At 37.7% G+C, this 22,258-nt stretch overlaps 1 protein-coding gene across 1 annotated transcript in view; it reads right to left on the reverse strand.

Annotated features, from left to right (window-relative positions):
• The window catches only part of SEMA3E (semaphorin 3E), a 275,433-nt gene that overhangs the window by 103,611 nt on the left and 149,564 nt on the right, over nucleotides 1-22,258 (reverse strand). The window contains exons 2-4 of the mRNA XM_005679077.3: nucleotides 20,730-20,890; nucleotides 11,023-11,082; nucleotides 7,351-7,470 (exon numbers count right to left, since the gene is read on the reverse strand). Coding sequence (XP_005679134.1) covers nucleotides 7,351-7,470; nucleotides 11,023-11,082; nucleotides 20,730-20,890 — 341 coding nt within the window. The remainder of the gene's footprint in view (nucleotides 1-7,350; nucleotides 7,471-11,022; nucleotides 11,083-20,729; nucleotides 20,891-22,258) is intronic.

The raw sequence follows: 22,258 nt of genomic DNA on the forward strand, positions 1-22,258 counted from the left end.
TCTCACTCTCCTATTTTCCTCCTAACCTGCCTTGTCACCTTCTCAATAGATCCCTTTGTTTTTCTTCCTCCACTAGCCTTTCAAATATTGATGTTTCTGGGCACTATATTCAGTTATTTTCTCTTTTTACCCAAATTCTCTTCCTAAAGAGCTCAGCTTTCACACATATATAGGCTGGTAATCCTCAACTCTGCATTTCTAGCTTGGTTTCTCTCTTGAAAAATGGCCCTTTATCAGTTCAATTCAGTTCAGTCGCTCAATCGTGTCTGACTGTTTGCGACCCTGTGAACCACAGCATGCCGGGCCTCCCTGTCCATCACCAACTCCCGGAGGTTACTCAAACTCATGTCCATTGAGTCAGTGATGCCATCCAACCATCTCATCTGCTGCCATCCCCTTCTCTTCCTGCCTCAATCTTTCCCAGCATCAAGGTCTTTTCAAATGAGTTAGCTCTTTGCATCAGGTGGCCAAAGTATTGGAGTTTCAGCTTCAACATCAGTCCTTTCAATGAACATTCAGGACTGATTTCCTTTAGGATGGACTGGCTGGATCTCCTTGCAGTTCAAGGGACTCTCAAGAGTCTTCTCCAACATCACAGTTCAAAAGCATCAATTCTTCAGTGCTCAGCTTTCTTTATAGTCCAACTCTCACATCCATACATGACTATTGGAAATACCATAGCTTTGACTAGATGGACCTTTTTTGGCAAAGTAATGTCTCTGCTTTTTAATAAGCTCAGGGGTCTCAAACAAACCTTGTGTGCACCAGGACCCAGGGACCCCACAGTGACTAAGACAGAACTGTGTCTGAGTATCTCCGGTGGAGGTACAGGTCTGCAGTGGTCTGCTGCAGGGACAGGGGCTCTGGGTGTGGGTATGGCATAAGTCCTCTTAGAGAAGGTCACTATTTACTCCACTATAGAGCTGCCAGAACTTACATAGGACTGGGAAATAGACTCTTGGAGGGCACAACAGAACCTCTGGCACCAAGACCCAGGAGAAACGAACTGACCACACAGGAGACTTGCCAGTGGGTGTCCAGAAATCTCTGGTGAAGGTGTGGGTCAGTGGTGGCCTGCGGCAGGGTTGGGAGCACAGACTGTAGCAGTACATGCCTGGGTTCTTTTGAGGGAGGCCAGGATTTTCTTCATTACCTCCACCATAGTTTTTTCCCCAGGTAAATAGCAGGGAGGGAACACAGCCCCACCCATCAACTGAGAATTGGATTAAAGATTTACTGAGCATGGCCCCACCCATCAGAACAAGACCCAGTATCCCTCTTAGTCAGTCTCTCCCATCAGGAAGCTTCCATAAGCCTCTTATCCTTCTCCATCAAAGGGGAGACAGACTGGAAACCACCATCACAGAAGAGTAACCAATCTAATCACATGGACCACAGCTTTGTCTAACTCAATGAAGCTATGAGCCATGCTGTGTAGGGCCACCCAAGATGGAGGGGTTATGGTGGAGAGTTCTGACAAAATGTGGTCCACTGGAGAAGGGAATGGCAAACCACTTCAGTATTCCTGCCTTGAGAATCCCATGAGCAGCATGAAAAGGCAAAAGATAGGACACCAAAAGATGAACTCCCCAGGTCAGTAGGTGCCCAATATGCTGCTGGAGATCAGTGGAGAAATAATTCCAGGAAGAATGAAGAGATGGAACCAAAACAAAAGCAATACCCAGTTGTGGATGTGACTGGTGATAGAAGCAAGGTCCGATGCTGTAAAGAGCAATATTGCATAGGAACCGGGAATGTTAGGTCCATGAATCAAGGCAAATTGGAAGTGGTCAAACAGGAGGTGGCAAGAGTGAACGTCGACATTTTAGGAATCAGCAAACTAAAATGGACTGGAATGCAAGAATTTAACTCAGATGACCATTATATCTGTTACTGTGGGCAAGAATCCCCTAGAGGAAATGGAGCAGCCATCATAGTCACCAAAAGAGTCTGAAACGCAGTATTTGGATGCAGTCTCAAGAACAACAAAATGATCTCTGTTCGTTTCTGAGGCAAACCATTCAATATCACGGTAATCCAAGTCTATGCCCCAACCAGTAATGCTGAAGAAGCTGAAGTTGAAAAGTTCTATGAAGACCTACAAGACGTTCTAGAATTAACACCCCCCAAAAGATGTCCTTTTCACTATAGGGGAGTGGAATGCAAAAGTAGGAAGTCAAGAAACACCTGGAGTAACAGGCAAATTTGGCCTTGGAATACAGAATGAAAAGCAGGGCAAAGGCTAATAGAGCCCTTTATATCCAACTGTTAATGAGACCTCTCAGTGATTAGCAGACAGTACCTCTCCTTTCAAACTTGCTCCTTATCCAGCCCCTCTTATCTCCAAGAAGGACAATGATCATATCCTCTTGTTCAATAAATAAGTTTCCTTGTCTACTATCCTAAGAAAACCCTTCTTTCAACATTCCACTTTTTGTTGTTGTTGTTTTTAATTGTATTGAAGTGTAGTTGATTTACAATGTTGTGATTCAATTTTCTATACCGTAAACCCTTTTTCATTGGGTTTGTCACATGACATGGAATATAGTTCCCTTTGCTATGCAGCAGGACCTTGCTGTTTATCCATTCTGTATATAATAGTTTACATCTGCTAATTCCAAATCCCAATCCTTCCCTCTGTCCCCCACCCAATCCAGCAACCACAAGTCTGATCTCTATGTCTGACCAACATTCCAGTTTTATATCCTTTTCCATATTTCTTTTCCTTAACAATTCTATCTCTGGATTAAATTGGCAATATTATTGCCTTTATTTTATCAGTATTCAGTCACTTCTTCATCTACATTCTAATTACTCATCCCTTTACCAAAATCACCCTCCTAGTAGCACTGATGATGTTGTCTATTATTTTGTTCCTTTTACAAATGATTTTAATTGCACTAAACTGATTTGCCTTACACTGCTCTGCTCAGTCTGCTTATTAATATTCCCTAAACATTCTGTCATATAAAAAAAAATGTCATTTTCCAAGTTAAATACCTGGATAAAGTGGCCTGCAGAGAAGGGAGGTGAGAGAAGATAATAAGACAATAGGGGAGAGAAGCAAAGAATACAATCCTTCAGGGATCCTTAACTTCCTAGGGTTCAACAATTCAACCTATTCTGACAACATGCTATCCTAGCTCCAGGATCAATATTTTAAATAACTATACATGGAAATAAAATCATTATAATTGAAAAACACTGAGTATCTTTTTATGTTCTCTAGCTTAATTCTCTCTTGCTATTAGACTTTGTTTTTCTTCCCAATCATCAAGAAATAAAATTGGAATTGCTTTCTGATTCCTTTTTGTCAGCAACATCTGATAAAATGTTAAGTTATATAAACTCCTGCTGAGTGTCTTCTCACATCAGCCCCACACTTCCTCTCCTTCGCTATCGTGACAACACTCAAATATCCTCATGATCTCTCACGAAGACTCTTATAGCAATTCCCTTTAATTTCTCTCTGCCTTTCATCCCGCTCCACTTGAATCAATCCTAAATATTACTAATGACATGTCAATCAAACACTCTGCTCAAACTGCTCACCGTCTCTATGCTGTTTCTAGAAATAACTACAGAATGACACTGTCTAGCATTAAAATCCTCCACCAATTTGCCCCAGCTTTACCTTCTGTTGTTTCCCAACCAACTGAACTAATGTCTATGAACGTATTTCCTATGTGCTATCTTTGTGTTTTTAAAACATTTTTCTTGCCTATAACAATTCGTAATTTTCACTCCCTTATATGAAAATTTATCAAGCCTCCAAATAGAGTTTTGATAAACTATTTTATCAAGCCTCCAAATAGGCTCTCACTGTCCTTATTATCATCTGCCACACGTTTCTTTTTGAAACATACATTTTTTTTTCAAAATATGTTTTTAATCAGACCTAGTATTTAGATAATTATATGAGAAAAATAGTCAACATTATGTATATGAAGGTGAATTACATGGAGTTTCACTTCTACTAATGACACAGTTTGTACTGAACTAATTTCCACAAATAATGTTGACTAAGTAAGTAAAAACAAACAAACAAACAATTATTTGAAGGCAATGGAAATCAGTTAAGAGCAGACAAAAATGAGAGTTTTTCATTCAAGAAAATCTCCTGATTAATGTGGGGAGGAATGGATAGAACTCAGGCAGAAAGCTGGAGACCTTCTAGCTTGGAAAGACACAGGACAGAGATCAACTTAAAGGTGGGAAGGTACATCCAGAAACTGAGGAAGGTGCCCTGAAATATGGGAATATACTCTCTCCCAAGTCCTTAGCTGACGCCTGAACTGCATATGGAAGCAGACCATGAAAGCAGTGGCTGGAAATTTGACAGCAATGTGTGGTTGGTGATGACTACAAAGCAGTTTTGAATGGGAATCCAGCCAAGTAAACTGCTAGAACAAAAATCTTCAAAGGAAACAGAATTCAGAATCAAGAATTAAAGTACATAATCTATTTTATAATGTACAGTACAAAATAAAAACTACTATACGTGCAAAAAGAAAAAGAAAACATGATTCGCAGTCAAGAGAAAAACCAGTCAATGCAGTTCAGTTCAGTTCAGTCGCTCAGTTGTGTCTGACTGTGACTCAATCAACTGCAGCACGCCAGGACTCCTTGTCCATCACCAACTCCCGGAGCCTACCCAAACTCACATCCATTGAGTCAGTGATGCCATCCAGCCATCTCATCCTCTGTTGTCCCCTTCTCCTCCTGCCCTCAATCTTTCCCAGGATCAGAGTCTTTTCAGATGAGTCAATGCAAACTCGCCTTAAAGTAACTCAGATGTTAAAATTAGCACACAGGGATTTGAAAACTGTTGTTAAAATATGTTAAAAAGTTTAAAAGAAAGAGTCATAACAAATAAAAATATGTGGGGGAGCACTCAGTCCAGAAATGGAAAATATATAAAATGGAAGTTCTAGAACTGAAAAGTACACTATTTATATGGACAATTAATGGGGTGGTCTTAAGAGCATATTGGTGATGCTGGAAGGAAGGGTTGGAACTTGAAAATAAATGCAAAGTATTTATCCACTTTGAAAAACAGAGGGAAAAAAGATCAAATAAGAATGAACAGAATCTCAGCAATCTGTGGGACAAGGCCCCAAAGTCAATCTATCTATCTCTATCTATTTATATTCATCTTTCCATAAGTCCCTGAAGAAAAGTGAAGGAAAAAAGAAGAGGCATTATTTGGAAAAATGATGGCCAAAAATTTGGTGTAAAATATAAACTCTGCATCCAAAAAAACCTTAGTATCCCAAGAAATAAAAATATCATTTTTTATCAAGTATCCCAAGAAATAAAAATACCCATCTCTCCACTATCAACACCACACATAGGCACAGTACAGAAAAACTACTGAAAACCAAAGACAAAGAGAAACTGTTGAAAGACAAAGCAATTACAAACAGGGTAATATCAGTATGAATGAAAGCTGAACTTACATCAGAAAGAGATTAGGTGACAATGAGGCATTTTTGAGATGCTTATAGAAACAAACAAAAGAAATACTGTTAACCCAAAATTCTATACTCAGGGAAAATATCTTCCAGAAATAAAGATGAAAGAAAGTCATTTTCAGATCAATGAAAACTGAGAGGATTTCTTTCCCTTAGATCTGCACCACAAATTGTCTACATTCTGAACTGTATATATGTATATTTATGTGTTTGTGTGTATACTTATGTGTGTGTGTATATATATATATATCTATACACATGCATTTATATATACGTATACTTATACATACATATATACATATTATACACATACATATTTATATATATTCTTATATACAGAATATATATAAATATTCTGACTTTTCATTAGCCTCCCTTGCCTTCTATATCTCTGCCTAAGTTCTCCCGTTTTATCACTAGCATTGTTACTCTAAAACAATTTAGTAAATACACTGTGATGTATTTGTGTATGCTATTTAACTTTAATCTACAACTAGAGGTGGTTTATTAACATTTAAAATATGTTAATCAAAAATCCTGCCTATAAGGATGCTTACCAGCTGAAGTACCCCAATCAGGGGCACTTTCTAGAGGCATTTAGAGTTAGCACTTCAGACACTGCTAATTATGTGTACACATGAGTGTTAACTGGTATCAGGAATATCAGAAATAATTTTTCAGGAATATCAGTGAAATGAATGTTGTTCTTCATACATGGTAGCTGAAAATAGTTTACAGTCACTGCTGCCGTTTCATAAATGTACAAGAGTCAAGGGGTTAGCAGATGTAAATTATTGCATACAGAATGGATAAACAACAAGGTCCTACTGTATGGCACAGGGAACTATATTCAATATTCTGTGATAAATCATATGGAAAAGAGTATTTTAAAAAAGGGGGTGTCTATATGTGTATAACTATCTCACTGTGCCATACAGTGGAGATTGGCATAACACTGTAAATGAATTAGAATTTTTTTAAAAAAGAGAGAGTCTAGCTGCTTAACTACAGATCATCCAGAGCTCTGTTCTCTCTGTGTCCCATCTTGATGTAGGATTCTGCCTTCTGATTACAAGGAAAGGTAACAGATCCTGATATCAGAACATTGTTTAGTATGTTTCACAGTGAAACTGAGATCTAGAGTGCTTGACATGCGCCTAAATAAATGAGAGCTGGCAGTTTACCCAGTCTGTTGAAACCAGTTATATGACTGATCATCAAGCCTGCTGCTTTATATATGCATGTAGCAGAATTCAGTTGTGATTTGCTTAAATAATACCATATCACCTAGTGGTGGGGTCTTAGGGGAAGACATGGATAGCTCTCATCAACTATTATTTATCTTGAGTCAGTTTGCAATCTATCCCCACCTCAACTCCACCTCCCTACCTCACCTGGCCAAGAAAAGGAGTTATTATAGGATCAACAAGCCTGTGCATGTCTTTTAAAAGATACTGTATGTAGTAATTTTGTTTATATAAATTTATTTACACATACACGTGTGTGTATATATATATGTTCATGTATATATATATATGTTCATATATATATATATATAAATACATTCATTCTACTCTGGTGCTTATACCAATATAAATCATATAAGAACACAGTTTGATATTAAGAAATATTTTTAAGTGGGCAAATTAAGTAAATGAAATTCTTCAGTGAAGGAATGCATAAAGAATTAAAGGGTTCACAGATTTTGTAACTGACAAGAAATCTTTTTGCCTCTTACTCAAGCAAATTAATTCAGAATATCACAAATGCTCTTCTCTTTTATCCAAAGAAATGCCATAACCTTTCTTTCAAAACAAAGTTATTTTAAGCATTACTTTTGATAATTCATTCAGAGCAATGAATGAAACTGTCATACCTCCAAATGGTATCCAACTCTGATGAAGGCACAGAGTGGGTCAAAAGCTCCTGTCCCGCAGGTCAGTAGATGTGTTCTGTTATAGTGATGCAAAACCCGAACATAATTTGCACATTCATTCTAAAACCGGGAGAAAAAAAGGAATTGGTTAGTGTAATAAAAATGCTTTGCTTCTTTTTTTGACTGTTGTTTTTCCTAACCCTAGACATCTCATGTATAAGCCTCCCTTGGTTAGGGAAGGCAAAGGGGGCAAAATGAAAAGAGGACAATGACCAGCAGAAGAGTCAGGGGAGACGGATATAGCAAGATATCAATTACAATCAATAATAGGAGTGCATCATTATGAGGTATTCTAGTACACAACTGAGGAGTTTTTTTAAAAAAAGCACTGGTCAGAAGTGCATTCAGGTGTAGATTTCCAAGGCAATGTTTCACTAGGTAATTAAATTATTATCAATACTGTTATTTTTTAAAGTACATATAAATCAACATCAAGTCAGAAGACCAATCAGTAGAAGTAGTTTCATTACCCTCAAGGAAATATATGCAGACTTCGGGGCACAAAGAGTTCTGATGTTTGGAAAAGTAAGTCCTGTATTTTCAAACTCACAAATTCATATAAAGGACTTTCAAAGAGAATTTTCAAGTAAACAGATGGAAACTAACTGGTAAAAATAACATTTTATACCTATTACTGTAAGATTACAGTCCTGGGATCAGCAAACCTTTTCTATAAAGAACCAGAGAGTAAATATATTTAGTTTGATGGGCCATCTGGTCTCTGTTGCAACTACTTAACTTCTGCAGCTATAGCATAAAAGCAGCCATTGTCAACAGAAAAATAAATGGATATGGATATATTCCAAGAAAACTTCATTCATGGCAGGTCACATTTGGCCTCAGATCTCTAGTTTGTCTAAAATGGGATTCAACTGTAAGCTCATCAGAAAACAGAATCTCAGTTTTGTACATCCTTACATTCCATAATTAATCAAACTCAGTACCTAATACACAGCCCACACTCAACAAAGTTTTAATAGATCAATCATTAGGTGAGTATGCTAAATGAAAAAGTGTTCTAAAACTGTTTCAAACCAACTTAACTAAATTTTAGTGAGTATCTTGTTGGCAAATTAATCCCAGGGACAGAGGAGCCTGGTGGGCTGCCGTCTATGGGGTCGCACAGAGTCGGACATGACTGAAGCGACTTAGCAGCAGCAGCAGTACATTTAAATTATGACAGAAATACCAAACCCTTTAATTGCTAAATATTACCTTGACATTAGTAGATGTAGTAGTCAGTAAAAGATATTTTATAAAGACAGATTTTGAGTTTTAAAGTCTCTCATATAACAGTATTGGGATGAAAAAAGCCAACAGAACCATCATACCATACATGACAAAGATTATAGCATTCCCTTGGCAAGAACAAGTAATGCACTAATGAACAGATTATTTGGGTTACTAAGATTTATTTCTTTAATTTCCCATTAACATAGCATCCTAGTCTATGGATGACCCATATGTTGGGAAAATCTAATATTCTATTTTCATCTTGCTGTAAGCACATGCTTCTCATCTCCTGAAATGGGCACATCTTGAGGGGACAATGAGACCATATTCTGGCTCTGCTGGGTTTAGACTGACACAGCCTCTGAACGTGTTTAATTAGTCAGCAACAGGCTGCAGACTGAGGAAGCAAGGAAGACTCATTCCTTGACTGTTACCCAGTTGCTACACAAGAATGAGGTGTTGGTAGAATGTGTGTTAATTTTTCACGTTTTTGCTTTTTCTTCTTACAGAAAAAAGAACACGTTAACTCTCTAAAGGAGATGTGCATGCTTCTTCCAAAGTTGTGAATTGTGTCATCAGCTGGTTACACCTAACATGTGAAAAGTCCTTTCACTCATGTGTTCATGTGCTCAGAACTGTGGAATAGGGCTGCTGCTGCTGCTGCACCGCCTCTTCCCTTTCACACACTAAAGGTAAGTTATGGAGAAATGAAATACTGATGCCTTCAGTAAGCGATCCTCTCAAAACATGTGGAATACATAAAGCATGTCTATTGCCTTTGCCATCTTCTATCAAGTTTTTAGTTTTTTCTCCTTTAACTTCTTCATTTGTTTCTAATTCACTAATCAAAGTGAAACAAAATCTCACAAAGAAGGTGCTTAGCTTATCTTTAAGATACTACCTGAAATTTCTTTTCTCTCTAATACATAGGAAATAAACAGTAGAAGAATGAATAAATCTGAATTGATTAAAATATAGTAAAATATAATAAGAGAAAATAAAACCAAGATCTAGATGGCATCTTGGTTCCCTACACTAACTCCACAATGAAAATAATTTTAAAGTAATTATGTACACATAGACAATGTACATGTATATATCAAATATGTATGTATGTACATGTGTGTGTTTGTGCTAAGTTGCTTCATTCATATCCAACTGTTTGCAACTCTATGGACTGTAGCCCACTGGGCTCCTCTGTCTTTGGGATTCTCCAGGCAAGAATATTGGAGTGGCTTGCCATGCCTTTCTCCAGGGGAACATCTGAACCCAAGGATTGAACCCATGTCTCTTATATCTGCTGCACTGGCAGGTGGGTTTTTCACCACTAGGGCCACCTGGGAAGCCCTGTGTGTGTGTGTGTGTGTGTGTGTGTGTGTGTGTGTGTGTGTGTGTGTGTGTGTGTGTGTGTGTGTGTGTGTGGTGTGTGTATATGTGTGTGGTGTGTGTGGTGTGTGTATATGTGTGTGTGGTGTGTGTGTAGTGCGGTGTGTATTGTTCAGTCTCTAAGTCATGTCCACCTCTTTGCACCCCCAAAAGACTGCAGCATTCCAGGCTTCCCTGTCTTTCACTATCTCCCAGAGTTTGCTCAAACTCATGTCCATTGAGTAGGTGATGCCATCCAACCATCTGATCCTCTGTCCCATTCCTTCTCCTCCTGCACTCAATCTCTCCCAGCATCAGGGTCTTTTCCAATGAGTTGCCTCTTTGCATCAGGTGGCCAAAGTTTGGAGCTTCAGCTTCAGCAACAGTTCTTCCAATGAATATTCAGGGTTGATTTCCTTTAGGATTGACTGGCTGGATCTCTTTGCTGTCTAAGGGAGTCTCAAGAGTCTTCTCCAGCACCACAGTTCAAAAACATCAATTCTTTGGCACTCAGCCTTCTTTATGATCCAACTCTCACATCTGTACATGAGTACTGGAAAAACCATAGCTTTGACTAGTTGGACCTTTGTTGGCAAAGTGATGTCTCTGCTGTTTAATATGCTATCTAGGTTTGTCATAGCTTTTCTTCCAAGGAGCAAGTGTCTTTTAATTGTATGGGTTGCAGTCACCATCCACAGTGATTCTGGAGCCCCCCAAAATAAAATCTGTCACTGTTTCCCTTTTTCCTCATCTATTTGCCCTGAAGTAATGGGACCAGATGCCATGATCTTCATTTTTTGAATGTTGAGTTTTAAGCCAGCTTTTTCACTCTTCTCTTTCAACTTCTGTGTGTGAATATATAATATATGTATATATCTAGAGATATATATTTCTTCCTTACATGAATTGTATATATGCTCTTTAGGAACAAATAACAGGTTAGAGATTCAGTCCTTTGTCACTGACCAGGACTACAATTAATGACATGTTTAGTTTATAATGAATGCTACTTACGGCATCATTTCCTTTCATTATGCATTCTTCTGTTTTTAGTGCTGTACTTGGCCAGTGTATCTGAAATAAAATATAATGCACTATTATGAAAACACATATAAAAATAAACTACACTGAAAACCCATTTCATTTTTTCTGTAAGTCAATACTTTATATTTTATTTTATTTGTGTTGGTTCTGTTTCTTTCTTTGAGAAGATCAAGAGGTTTATCACTTAACTCAGATATTATGGAGCCAAATCCAGGCCTTAATACATGAAAAATATTTGGGGACTTATAAAAGTGGTGACAATAGCATTTAATTATGATGATCTTGGTATGATTAAATTTATTATCATAAGAGTAAGCACTACATGGTTTCAACTATAGGAATACAACATTACTTTGATATTGTTATTACTGTAACAGGCCCCCTAAGTTTCTTATGAACAGTATTCAGCATCATGTGGTCCTTTGCTTTCACAGTGCAGTAGATAAACTTTTAAATACTTTGGCCACCTGATGCAAAGAGCTGACTCACTGGAAAAAAACCCTGAAGCTGGGAAAGACTGAGGGCAGGAGGAGAAGGGGGGCGGGCAGAAGATGACAATGTTAGATGGCATCACCAACACAATAGACATGAATGTGAGCAAACTCCAGGAGATAATGAAGGACAGGGAAGCCTGGCATGCTGCCGTCCATGGGGTCGCAAAGAGTTGGATGCAACTTAGTGACTGAACAGCAACAAACAGAAACACATGAGCACTTTTTGTTATGTTGCAACATAAAAAAGAAAGACAAAGAATAAGTAGGGATACCAAAGAAAGCCAGTTAAAAGCCAAAAGCACACATAGAAAAGCCTAGAATCAACGCTCTTCATTTTATCATAGATCTATCGATGGAGCATAAATGATTCAGGAACAATATCACATTAACGTAACAATATCAGGTTCAATTGCAGCCTTGCATCAGCCCGAAGAGGGTCCTTAACACCACTGCAGAATAAGGATGCTGGAAGTGAAACTGTTGAATTTATAAACTTTATTGATCCTTTTTTGGAAAAAATTCAGACACTGAGCGATAGGTTTTCTCAGATGACTTCTAAAATATATTCTAATTTGAGGTTCCATTTGGTTTTGGAATTATAGTTTTACTATGGATGCATAAATCATTCAAAAGGATATGCTAGAATGTATGTGTGTACATGTGTAAACACAAGCTCAAAATACAGATTAATTTTAGGATTACTCATCACTGGAAAGATAATTTGCTTATTAATATGAGTAAATCAGAGAATATCTCACCTGTCAATCATAATGATTAACATTCTTAAGATCTTTAATTTATAAGAAGCAGGGTTTTTCTTCTTATAATATTAACACCCTTTTTATTTACCTTTCATCATCATGTAAAATGAGACTTATTTAAACTATATTTCTACAATTGCAAAGTATTTGATAACCAATTCTTTGGGAAAATACCAAAGTTCAGCTTTTCAATGTTGAAACAGTATCCAGACAAGAGAATAACCTCCATTTACTACCAGTCATTGGTTTTATGTGGATTATTTCTGGGACTATTTGAATACATTGTTTTGGGGGGGGAGCAACTTTCTAGAGGATTCCTATATTTTGTTGACTAATTTTGTTTTCAGCTATCTTTTCAAACAGCCTTGGAAGATAGAAATAGATCCTCCCTCCAGGGCAAATAGATTTTTTTCTTGATCAGGATAATAAAGATAATGTCTCCCTCTGGGCAAAGGCTGGACAGGTTTGCTAGAAGACTCCTTTTAAGACTGAGAGTATTCTGAGCTGAACTTCCCCGGTGGCTCAGAGGTTAAAGCAGCTGTCTACAATGTGAGAGACCCGGGTTTGATCCCTGGGTCAGGAAGATCCCTTGGAGAAGGAAGTGGCAACCCACTCCAGTACTCTTGCCTGGAAAATCCCACAGATGGAGGAGCCTGGTAGGCTACACTCCATGGGGTTGCAAAGAGTCGGACACGACTGAGCAACTTCACTTCACTTCATTATGAGCTGGAAGTTGGTAAATTGGGTACAACATATATTCACTGTGTGTACACCATCTCCTTAGGCTGCTTGGCTCTGTGGGACTAGGGGAGCAAAAGACAACTGATGGAGACATGAGGCTCATACAGTCTGCTGTACTGGGAGTGACAGAGTCCTCTGTCTCCAGGCCAGGTGCCCCCTGTCTTCTGCCAGCATCAATGAAACTATGATAGGCTGATTGTCTAAAAGCAAGGTAAAATTCACACACACACACACACACACACACACACACAAATAATATATTCTGTGGTGGTGAGGACAATACATGCTCCTAGGATTGCCAGAATGTGTTATTTCTAGCAGCAAACCTAATCGTGAGGATTGCTCTAGGAATAATGAGATCATTACTTCAGGCACATCTTCAATGATGTTCCCAGATAACTTTCAACAGATGGCATTTGTCCCTCCTCTAATGCTCTGAATTGTTTTTCTTACTTTTTCTTCCTATGATATCACAGTATGTGTACTCAATTTTAGCTGTCTTATTAGGCTGTAAGTTACAGAGGGCAAGGCAGTGACTTACTTCTGTAGCCCTAAAATGCCTACCTGACACAGGGTCTTTAATGCCATCACTGCTTATTCACTGGCTACTGACAGATTTGTATCAGTCAACATTTCTTTATCACATTCTTCAGAAAGTTAGTTCACTAAAGGAGCCTACAATACAGTTTGAGAGAGAGATTCACTGACATGAAAAGGCTACAATCAGTGTCAAGTAAATGAGACAAGCAGCACTTTCCAGTTTAATCAGGGAGGAAATCCTACAGAATTTAGTGAGTGTGAAAGACTGGCAGGATTTCCGAGGGCAGAGAAAACGGTCTTAACCAGATCACTCTGGGTTCACAGAGGGAAAGAAGTAGAAGATTAAGTTATGAACACTTAACCGCTAAAGTCCAACACATCAGAACTCCCCTAAGGAATAACATGCTTGAGTTTTGCTTTTATTGTTGTTTATACTTCAGTTTCCTTTGGTTTGTTTTTTTTAACACAATTTAACAGGCTCAGGACCGTATTCAGATGTCCACTCAGGTGAGAAAAGACAAGAGAATGATCTCACTGGAAATCAGAAGTTATTTTAAAGCCATTATATACAGATGTTCTGCCAAGACAGTAAGGGAAATGATTTTCTTCATTTGTTTTGGCAGTCAGGATGCCTTTTGGTTCTGCTCCAAAGTATAGCATCAACAAAAAGTCATAAAATTAAGCTATCTGTTCTGCATAAAGCGTTTTTAAAGGCAGTTAAACAACAGGGTGTAATGACATTTCCAAATTCTCTGCACCAAGAAAGGTACAAAAAGCAAAAGGTTAAATACACATGATTTCATCACAATATTCCTACTATATAATTTAATTGTTCTAATGCATTTTAACAGGCCATTTACTATTCTTGTATAGCTCAGATGAGAAAAATAAAAATTAAATTACAAAGTATTCTTTTCTGGACTCCCTATTGAACCTCCTAATTATACCAGGATTAAGAATTTAACTATTCTATTGTTACATGACGTTAGAACACTCAGAGATTTTGGAGAGCAAAAACAAATGAACAAAAAAGTAATAATTTAACTGTCTATAAAACATTATTTCCTTTTTTAATTGAAAAAGATTAAATAAAATGATCCAGCAAATGTAAATCTCCCTTGGAATATATTTAAGTGACTAAGACACTATTATAACTTTGTCTAATATTCTCTTCCTAATTCTATTTTTCTAATGAAAAATATTATTTATATTTTAGTTTTTTATTTCTATATTTTACATCTATCTATAGTACCAGTGCCCATCAACACATATTTTAATTAAAGGTTCTACAAAAGTCATTAAAATCAAGAAAATATATTTTGAATATAACACATTAAAAGAGACTTAATGGTTTATAAATGGTAGTTTTAACCTGTCACACTTCCCTCTTACTGTTTATGCTTTTGTAATTAGTTATAATGACTGTCATTATTCAAATATTTTATAACCAGAATTATAATCTTCTGCATTACAGATAAAATTTGTTCTTGAAATGTTGATAATCAAAAGCTTTTGAATTAGAACACTATTATTATAACACAAACACTTCTGGCCTGGTAAAACTCTGATGTTGGGAGAGATTGAAGCCAAAAGGAGAAAGGGGCAGCAGAGGATGAGATGATTAGATAGCATCACTGACCCAATGGACATGAATTTGAGCAAGCTCTGGGAGATAGCAGAGGATAGAGGAGCCTGGTGTGCTGCCATCCATGAGGTCACAAAGAATCAGATATAATTTAGTGACTGAACAACAAATGCCTTTTTTAATGGATGAAATCTACTAAATTGCTATCATTAATGTGAAACACCATTTGCCATTTTATATGCAAATTATATTCTAATACCTCTCTCCCACTTAAAAAAAATGAAGTTCTAAAATGGAAGAATTTTTTTCACCTTTCATTCAATAAACTTCAGTGAGAAAAGTATAAATATTTTTACAAATAGAAGTGACTAAACTTTATTTATAGATATCCAAATTAAGTAGTCTAACTTTAGCCTTAAATAATAGTGGTAAGAATAATTTTAGAAGAAAAAAAAAGGTAAAATTTAGAAACAGAAAAGTCATGGGTAAAAGTTAAAGCAAAAATTTATTACTAAATATGGAATATCCGATGAAGTCCTCCCTGGTGCCTCAGATGGTAAAGAATCCGCCTATAATGCGGGAGACCTGGGTTCAGTCCCTGGGTTGGGAAGATCCCCTGGAGGAGGGCATGGCAATCCATTCCAGTATTCTTGCCTAGAGAATCCCCATGACAGAGGAGCCTGGTGGGCTACAGTCCATGGGGTCTCAAAGAGTGGGACATGAATGAGCAACTAAGCACAGCACATGAAGTCCTATAAAATACAGCTTAAATAAACCAACATTTACTTTATTTTTCAGGAAGCCTTGGTAATTCTCAAATATGCACAGATTGCAAGGGGCTACATCACCAGAACACAGACCAGCTAGTCCCTATGCTGTCTTTGAATACCAGAGCTTCCCTGGACTCTCAACGTTGCCATAAATTCACAAAGGGGAAACAGTTCCTTCTTGTTCTTATCATTGGTTTTCCTCTGCTTCTGTCACCAACTACTGTTTCACTAGCCTATTAACCATCACTAAAGGAAACAGTAGCGATGCAAAGGCAGTAAGAACCTAGAGGAAAGAAACACCTGGTAACAAAAGGCAGAACTAATGGTAAGCTGAAGACCAATTTGGGAGACACAGTTCGCACCAAAGTAGCAGCCTGGTTCTCAATTCTATGGTGTAATAGAAATAGCTTAGGCTTCTGAGACAAATGAACTTGGTTTTAAGTTCTAATTGCTACTTACTGGCCTCGTGGCCTTATTCTCCTCTTTTTTCCATTTACCCAACATGCTGCTGCTAAAGCAATCACCCTAAACTATCTTCTCATTATGTTATACAAGTACTCAGACTCTCCCACTGGCTCCTGCATTGCTTAAGTTTCAACAGCTCAGCAGTAAAATGTTCTTCAGGATCTGGTCTAAACCATATTTCCATCCTTAACTATCACTCTCCCCAGTTCCCACCCATATGCCCCCACCTCACCTATCTACTTCAGCCAAATCATTATTTCAAATTGCTCTAAAATTTCTCAGCTTCTTCCCTGTCCTCCCTACCAAACTGTGTGAGTCAAAATTCCTACTATTCAAAGCCCACTTTTAAATTATATCTCCTCCAGGAAACCCCAACTCTCAGTTTATGCATATTTTCTTAGTGTTTTATTTGGGCCTTTATTATAGTTCTCCTCAAATTTTGCTATCTATGACAGATGTGTATGTATCTTCTCCATTGCACTAGGAATATTTTAGGGTAGGGACTGGTTTATTCATTTCTGTGTACTTTGTATTTCCACGACTATTTCTAGAACTTAGTTGAACAGTCTTTAATATGAAGGACTCTTATACCTCACTTAGAAATGGAAGCACACAAGAGTCATGTGCTAATTCTGTGTCTTGTTTACATAATAACCATGATAGCAAATATGTGGATAACACTACATATTGCTGGCACTGTTCAAGGCAATTAATAACTCAATTAATTGTCTTATAAAATGCTCAGTCGCTTCAGTTGTGTCTGACTCTTTGTGACCCCATGGACTGCAGCCCACCACGTTCCTCTGTCCATGAGATTCTCCAGGCAAGAATGCAGTGTGTTGCCATATCCTCCCCATGTTTTTCTCTTTCCAAGTCTTCTATCTATACTACTGCTGCTGCTAAGTCGCTTTAGTCGTGTCAACTCTGTGCGACCTTGTAGACGGCCCTCCCCCCGTTCCTGGGATTCTCCAGGCAAGAACACTGGAGTGGGTTGCCATTTCCTTCTCAAATGCATGAAAGTGAAAAGTGAAGGTGAAGTCGCTCAGTCCTGTCTGACTCTTCATGACCCCATGGACTGCAGCCTACCAGGCTCCTCCATCCGTGGGATTCTCCAGGCAAGAGTAATGGAGTGGGGTGCCACTGCCTTCTCGTTCTGCTATTGTCACATAATGATCAGAATCTCAAGATACCTTAATATTTTCACCTGAATAATGATTTCCTCTAGCTCAGTCCAAAACATTTTGCACCAAAAGACTTTAGACAAAAGTGCAAAGAAAAAAAAAAAGTTTAAATAAATTTCTTAGAAAGTTCCGATGAAATCAGAGTTTAATCTAAGTATCGTGTTATCTGTAGATTTTAGAGACTTTTCAAGAGAGTAATCTGCAGAAATTTTTTCTGGCAGGTAGGAGGATCTCATGAGATAAAACAAATGGGATAATAAGGGTAGAAATTTTACAGTGTTACCACCAGGACTGACTCTTCCATTTTTGAGTGAAGGTTAAGGGTCTTTTATGAATGTGACATAGATATAAGAGAACAGAATTTCAGGGTGAAAGTATCATTACATAGTTTGGGAAATGCTATGAATGAATTAATTTGTAAAGCAAAGTCAGTATCTAAAAAACTAACAGTAAATTTATTAAATGGTAGTGAAGGTGAAAATGTTAGTCACTCAGTCCTGTCTGACTCTTTGTGACCCAATAGATTATAGCCCACCAGGCTCCTCTGTCCATGGGATTTCCCAGATAAGAATACTGGAGTAGGTAGCCATTGCTTTCTCCAGGGGATCTTTCTGACCCAGGGATCAAACCTGGGTCTACCTGCATTGCAAGCAGACTCTTTACCTTCTGAGATACCAGGGAAGCCCAGTAAATGGTAAGTTCTTACCTATTTCAAAATTGCACAGGAAAATCAGTCTAATGTATATATAATAGTACAAGTTCTGATTGTTATAGTTGATCCTTGAACAACATGGGTTCAAACTGTGAAGGTCCACTTAACATGTGGATTTTTTTCAGTGAATACCCTAATATTCAGTGAATACCCTAATATTTGTCCCCTTTAACAAATGAGAAAGCAGAAGAATAAAGGGATTAAGGAATTTGCCGAGTACCACAAATGCTAGTGAAGTGAAGTGAAGTGAAGTGAAGTCGCTCAGTCGTGTCCGACTCTGCGATCCCATGGACTGTAGTCTACCAGGCTTCTCTGTCCATGGGATTTTCCAGGCAAGAGTGCTGGAGTGGGGTGCCATTGCCTTCTCCAGGGGATCTTCCTGACCCAGGGATCGAACCCAGGTCTCCTGCATTGCAGGCAGACGCTTTACCCTCTGAGCCACCAGGGAAGCCCAGCTACAAATGCAAAGCAAGATTTAAACTAAAAATCTAACTTGTGTTCCTCATTCAATCTTCATACCCCTACAACAAAGGAAGTCCAGACACAAGTAACACAACTGAATCTAATAACTAATGCTGAATAAAACACGACAAAAAGGCAACCCCAGAAGACTACAGTAAACTAGTGTGTATCATTTTTACATAGCTTAAAACCAGTAACTCTAAACAATACACTATAATAGGGAAGCACTCATTATGATAAAATAATTCTTTAACATTTAAAACCAATAAATAAATAAACCAAAAAATCCATCGGAGTGATGGCTTCTAGGCAGCAGGAGACACAGGAGGAAAAGAGGGAGGAGTGAAAAGGTAACAGCAAGCAGTGGGAATGGTGATGATGTCATTCTTGAGTTGGCCGGTGAGTTCTAGGTATTTATTTGACTATTATGTCTTCTAAGATATTTACATTGTTGATTACTTTATGTAACAGATACTGGGCTTCCCTGGTGGCTCAGTGGTAAAGAATCTGCCTGCCAGTGAAGGAGGCCTGAGTTTGATCCCTGCGTCAGGAAGATCCCCTAGAGAAGGAAATGGCAACTCACTCCAGTATTCTTGCCTGGGACTTCTCATGGACAGAGAGCCTGGTGGGCTACAGTCCATGGAGTCACAAAATAATTGGGCATGAGACTAACAAATAATTCAAGCAAAAAAAAAAAGAGAAAACATTTAATCTGGGGGAAGGGGAAGAAGTGTGATCTATTTTCCTAATTATAATAATGTATATAGTTCAGTTCAGTTCAGTTCAGTTCAGTCGCTCAGTTGTGTCCGACTCTTTGCGACCCCATGAATCGCAGCACGCCAGGCCTCCCTGTCCATCACCAACTCCCGGAGTTCACTCAGACTCACGTCCATTGAGTCAGTGATGCCATCCAGCCATCTCATCCTCTGTTACTACTTAGCTAAAAATTGTGGTACAGCTATAATAGGAAGATGACGGCAGATGAGTAGGGGTTGCTGCTGAAATTGTGCAGAATTTAGCTACATCACTGCAAGAAAAGGAAGCAAAAATCTTCATCTTCCTTTACAGAAAGTCAACAGATATTGTCTAAAACTAGTGATATCAAGAAAGAACAGTATACAAATGTCACTTAGACACATAGAGATAAGAACCAGAGAAAATGAGACTTTTAAATGATTTCCTCTAGAGATTAGGAATTGGATGGGATGAAGGTGTTCTGCTTTTTATGATAATTTTTTAAATGACTTTAAAAAATATGGACATTGTTCATTTTGACAATCATAAAAATATACAAGTAAATTATAAAGAAAATGTATTACGTAATATATACCTTTATGCCAAAAATGCTATAGTCTACATATATCTGAATGTTTTATGTAAGGTTGATATAGTTCTGGAAACATATTAATTCAACTCTATAAGCACAGATTATAAGAACCATTTTTCTTCTTATAGTTAACCTTCTCAGAAAAGTTGAGTGCTTGCCTGTTTTAATATATTTCAATCCTTTAGGTTTAAAGAGCATCCATCTGAATTAGTGATCTTACCAATAGAAATACATGAGTCACCTACACTGAGTTCACACATCCATATTTCTTCAGGCTGGGATTTTTGGAGTAATAAAGCCCAAAGGGACTTTAAATCAGAATATGCAGACCTAGATGTCAGGAGAGTGGGTGTGGTACAAGGGCCACTGGGCAAGAGAAAGTTTCAATGCATCAACCAGAAGTCTTTTGGGGATCTGGGGATCAGTGGTGTGCTAGAAAAGTTTATTCTGCATTATTTATAAATCTTCTCAAAATGATTTTCTTTTTAATGTATATTTTATTTCTTTCAATAATATTATCACTCAGAATGTTCACGTGGTCAAGACAATGAAAAATCTAATCCAAGTAACACCCATCCAAGAAGATTTCTCTCTTACTCCTTTTCTTTCTCTCCTGAAATATAGTTTACTCTTTCATACCTCTCTATAGCCACTGCTGATGTGTTCTAAGCTGAGGGAATATACAAGATCCTTGCCTCCCACGAAGAGTCTCTCTTGATATTCATCCAGCAGCATTGTCTGGAGATTAAGAAATCCAAAACGGCTATGAAAGACCGATGTTCTGTTTAGATCCAAGAGCTCTGAAATGCAAAACAAAATGTACCCTAAACACAGAGAAAATACCAATACCTTTGTAATACTTTTTTCATGGCTCTATTTTCACATGGACTTTTACTGTGCAGTTAACATTCATGCATTTTATCATAAATACAAACTCTAAAATTTATTGTTCAGAAAGATTAAAAATATATAATACACTGTCAAAATTTGGTTGTGTGTTTGAAAGTTGCTTAAATAGTAGATATTCTAACTATGTAAAGGGATGGATATTAACTAAACTTATTGGGATAGTCATTTCTTGATATGACTTGATATCAAATCAATATGTTATAAACAGACTCATACAACATTATAGTTCAACTATACTTTTTAAAAAAATTGTTCAGCATTTAAAAACAGAGTATAATGGAAATAAGTTACAATGTGCACAAATTATAATCTTTTTTAACTTTATGAATGGAAAAACTTTGATACAACTTAATATGTAAAGTCAATAGCCTATGCTTTTAAATACAGAGTTATTTCTCACGAACTTTAATGTAAAGCACTACATAGAAAAGTCATTCCACTATGACTTTTATATTTACTTCTCTACGTATAATAAAAATCCCAATTCTAAAATAAATATCCCCAAAACAAGTCCATTTAATTCCAGATGAACACCAATTCAGAAAAAAAATGTTTCCACTTGAAACTGGTTGAGAAAGTCATGTCCAAAGTCAAATCACTCGAGTCTGGAAACTATCAGGACTGTGAATGCAATGAAATAAAACATGGTAGTATTCACCACAGTGGGAATAACTGTTAAAACTGACAGAGATCTACTGTCTAAAACTGTGATTCAGGCCACTGTTTATGTACTACTCTTACTTCAGAAGGACTAAAGAGCCTCTTGATGAAAGTGAAAGAGGAGAGTGAAAAATTTGGCTTAAAGCTCAACATTCAGAAAACTAAGATCATGGCATCCGGTGCCAACACTTCATGGCAAATAGATGGGGAAACAGTGGAAACAGTGGCTGAGTTCATTTTTTTGGGTTCCAAAATCACTGCAGATAGTGATTGCTAAGTAGCTTCAGTCGTGTCCAACTCTGTGTGACCCCATAGACGGCAGCCCACCAGGCTCCCCCGTCCCTGAGATCTTCCAGGCAAGAACACTGGAGTGGGTTGCCATTTCCTTCTCCAATGCCTGAAAGTGAAAAGTGAAAGTGAAGTTGCTCAGTCATGTCTGACTTAGCGACCCCATGGACTGCAGCCTTCCAGGCTCCTCCATCCATGGGATTTTCCAGGCAAGAGTACTGGAGTGGGTTGCCATTGCAGATAGTGATTGCAGCCATGAAATTAAAAGACACTTACTACTTGGAAGGAAAGTTATGACCAACTTAGACAGC

This window comes from Capra hircus, chromosome 4, assembly GCF_001704415.2.
Source record: "Capra hircus breed San Clemente chromosome 4, ASM170441v1, whole genome shotgun sequence".
NCBI classification, from domain to species: domain Eukaryota; kingdom Metazoa; phylum Chordata; class Mammalia; order Artiodactyla; family Bovidae; genus Capra; species Capra hircus.